The sequence below is a fragment of the Miscanthus floridulus genome, chromosome 19, assembly GCF_019320115.1.
Source record: "Miscanthus floridulus cultivar M001 chromosome 19, ASM1932011v1, whole genome shotgun sequence".
Classification (NCBI taxonomy): Eukaryota; Viridiplantae; Streptophyta; class Magnoliopsida; order Poales; family Poaceae; genus Miscanthus; species Miscanthus floridulus.
Genome location: NC_089598.1, coordinates 28586989 through 28590906, shown reverse-complemented (window position 1 = coordinate 28590906; position 3918 = coordinate 28586989). Strand labels below are relative to the sequence as shown.

General features: G+C 52.5%; 1 protein-coding gene and 1 pseudogene across 1 annotated transcript; one reads left to right on the top strand and one right to left on the bottom strand.

Annotated features, from left to right (window-relative positions):
* The first annotated feature begins 652 nt into the window (after positions 1-652).
* On the top strand, positions 653-2849 carry LOC136529284 (pentatricopeptide repeat-containing protein At5g18475-like). The gene has a single exon (XM_066522367.1). It carries the CDS (start codon positions 759-761, stop codon positions 2256-2258), a length of 1500 nt encoding a protein of 499 aa, XP_066378464.1. The 5' UTR covers positions 653-758; the 3' UTR covers positions 2259-2849.
* Positions 2850-3037: 188 nt separating this feature from the next.
* On the bottom strand, positions 3038-3918 carry LOC136529873 (blue copper protein-like; annotated as a pseudogene).

Genomic DNA, 3918 nt, shown 5'->3' with positions numbered 1-3918 from the left:
CCACGTGCCATTTGGTTGTGAATGAAAAGAAGCCACTTGTCATGACAGGGTGGACAAAAAATAAGCGTCTTAAGGAACCTTTGCATTTCCACCATGTGCCATTTGGTTGTGAATAAAGAGAAGCAACCTATCATGGGGAGGTGGACAAAAGGAAATGTGACCGAATAAGAAATTTAAGACGTATATTAAGTACGTCCTAGAAAGAATGAATATTAATGATAGCCAAAATGCTTAGGCAAAATTGAAAATAGACCCCAAAAGTAACTTCAAATTATAAATACTTCTACTATCAAACTAGTTCCCTTTGCCACCTTTTAGATCAAGCCCTTGTTTGTGAAGTTCTCTATTATGATTTTTAGTGCACTAGGTAAATGCATGTATGTTGCAACGGGAACACATACAATGATAACATATATACAAGCGTGTGTTATACTGTTATCTAAAATAGATACGGTAATCGTTGATGCTGTTGCTCCTGCTTGGTCTGTTTTGGATTTTTTTCACTAGGCCTGGCCCAACGTATCCATCAGGCTAGGCCCAAGTCTAGACAGTGGCACAAAAACAGTAAACAGCGATCGGCCTCTTCTTCAACCTCCGTCGGCTGATGCTCCTCCAGTTCATCGCTTCCTCACACGACCTGAGCGGGTACTCGGTAGGTCCGGCCCCCTTGGACCCGACCTGCCCCACCCCAGCTCCTCGCCGCGAATGCTGAGACGGCGGAAACCGACCGCGCTTCCGTACGCCACCGCCGATTGACAATGAAACCCCCGCCCGCACTCCCCTGGATCTCCCCGCTGCAGTACCGCAGCCCCGCCCGCAGCGCGCCGCCCTCCCCACCGTCTCCCCCGCCTCCACCCCCTCCCACCCGGCCGCCGCGGTACCTCCACCACCCGGAACTCGCGCGCCTCATCGCGTCCTCCCCGTCCGCGCAGCGCGCGCTCGACCTCTTCAACGCGGCCTCCTCCCAGCGCGGCTTCTCCCACACGCCGGCCACCTTCTCGGCGCTCCTCGTCCGCCTCGCGCGCGCGCGGCTCCCGCGCGCCGCCGCCGCCGTGCTCCACCGAACCGCCTCCGAGCCCTGCCGGTTCCAGGAGCCGCAGTTCCTGCCGCTCGTCCGCCTCCTCCCGCCCGACCACGCGCTCGCGCTCCTCCGCTTCCTGCCCGCGCTGCTCCGCACGAGCCGCGTCTCACACAAGGCGCTCGCCGTCTGCCTGGACCGCCTCGTCTCCTCCCGCGGCTGTCACGGCGTCCTCGACGAGCTCCTAGCCGACCTGCGCGACCCCCGGAACAAGTACCTTCCAAGGCCTAACACATGCGTCTACAACATCCTCATCAAGCACTATGTTAAAAACGGCGAATTGGAGACCGCCTTCAAAGTGCTCGACGAAATGCGCGAGTACACCTGCGCTGACGTGAAGCCGAACTTGGTCACCTATTCAACATTGATCGGTGGGCTCTGCCGTGGCGGTAAGATGATGGAAGCGTTTGAGCTATTCGAGGAGATGATCGAGAAGGACCGCATTGTGCCTGATCAGCTGTTGTACAATGTGATAATCGATGGGTTCTGTAGACTGGGGCAGGTGGATAAGGCTCGAGCAATCTTTGGATTTATGAGGAAGAACGAGTGTGAGCCCAATGCCTTCAATTATGCCACGCTGATTAATGGGCACTGTAAGAAAGCGGACATTGAGGCGGCGAGATCGGTGTTTGAGGAGATGAGGAATGCTGGTGTGGAGCCAGATGCTGTGAGTTACACTGCACTGATCGGCTGCCTTTGCAGGCATGGAAGTGTGGATGAGGGCATCAATCTTGTTTTGGAGATGAAGCAGAAGGGGTGTAGTGCTGATGTCGTCACATACAATCTGGTGATTGAGGGGCTGTGTAAAGATGGGCGGACAGTGGAAGCAATGGACCTGCTTGAGAGTGTACCGCTGGAAGGAGTTAAGTTGAACGTCGCGAGCTATCGGATCTTAATGAACTGCTTGTGCTCCCGTGGGGAGATGGACAAGGCAGTTGGCTTGCTGGGATTGATGCTTGGACGAGGGTTTCTACCTCACTATGCAGCGTCAAACAACCTGTTGATTGGTCTGTGTGATGCTGGGCGCATAGCAGATGCTACGATGGCATTGTATGGGTTAGCTGATGCAGGCTTCATGCCAGAGGCTAGATGTTGGGAGAGGCTTGTGGAGACTGTGTGCCGGGAGAGAAAGCAAAGGAGATCTACTGAGCTACTAGATGTCTTGGTTGGCGTAGGTTGAGGTCTTGAGGAAAGGAACTCACAGCAGTGTATCTCTCCCCATTTGCACTACAGGATTGAATTGAAGTTTTAACAAGAATGAAGAGAAGACTGCCAGTCCCTACTGGAGACAGCAACCAACAGGGCCTGACGCAAACTTCTCTTTCAGAACAAGCTACTACATCCAGAAGATATCAAACCATAAAGGCACAATGACCGCATAGACTTGTCTTCATCATTCTCCAAAGAGTTGTCATTGGAGAGGTTGTCAGGATGAGGGAGGGCGTAGACACTTGGAGGAACGGCCGTTGGCTCTGGCAAACTGACTTCCACTGGACCGGTGATCTTCAGCAGAACCATTTTTGCTAAAAAAAAGCTTCATCAGGTCAGGGCTGGCGATCGAGGCGGTTTGGACTGAAACCGCAACCATCGAAAGAGTCCTATTTTAATAGGAAGTGGGCATGACTTCTTTTGACAATTAAAATATTTCCCCCATTTTTTACTACTACTATATGGACCTAGTGCTAATTGTAATTGGCTCTTTTTTTGAGGTAACACTGACTGAAAGTACTGTTGGCTATTTGTTTGTGAGAGAAAAATATTATTCGTTGGCTAAAAAAGTACGGCTTATAAGCCAAGCGAACAGGGCAATGGTCCTTTTGCTTCGTGGTTAAATAAATATATAGGGGGCAAGTTTTGGTTCATCCTTTGTTAATGTCTGATGTAATTTGTCACGAAAGACTGCCGCTGTAATGTTCCAAAATGTATCAGCAGTCAGCTTAGTGCAGCAACTACTTGCAGTTCCTCAATTCTCATTACATTCTCCCTTGAAATTAAACAAGTTAAGGAGTAACTACACTACACTGGACACCTCACAAATAAAGACACTAATTTATTCAACCAACCTTCCATCCATAAACACTGCTGTATCAGACAGCACGACGTCAACACTGTGTAAATCCACCAATTAACAATAACTTGCAAGCACGCGCAACAATTGGACAGGAGGAATCAGAAGGTGGCATGCAGAGAACGAAAGACGAAAGACCACACATCGGTGTGGATCGGTCCGATGGGACAACAACTAACGCCGGCGTCCGGGCGGCGGGGGTCAGTCGTCGCGGCAGGCGGAGCTCTTGGGCTTGACGACGGAACTTCATGTTCCCCATGGTGCAGTGGATGCCGCCGCCGCGCTCGCCGCACACGAAAGTAGTGCTGCTTGCGCTTCTTGAGCACGAACTCGAATCCGGAGCCGGCGCCCTGAATGACGTTGGCCACCACGTTGGCCGCCTTGAGGTTGCACGACTGGTAGTCCGCGGCGTTGCGCATCAGGTAGACGCTGTGCGCGTGCAACCGTCGCGTTCGGTGGGGTCGTACCTGAACACTGCAGGTGCAGGGGAGGATCGTAATCGTATGTTTTCAATTCATGTCATAACTTACAAGCAAGACTGATGATGATACGTACCCAGGGTGTCGTTCTGGAAGAAGGGTCCCTTCCTGATGACCCAGTCCGTGTAGTTGTACCCCCACGTCCACCGCGCCGCGTCGCCGACAATGAACCGCTCCGCGCGGGACGTCTCGGGCACGAGCACCAGCAGCAGCGCGACCACGGCCACGGCCACGAGCGCTGCGCTGCTCCTCGCCTCCATCTATCTCAGTTCTGAGCTCTAATTAATGCTCTA

Coding starts and splice junctions, on each gene's coding strand:
- LOC136529284 (XM_066522367.1), top strand. CDS start 759: ATGAAACCCCCGCCCGCACTCCCCTGGATCTCCCCGCTGCAGTACCGC.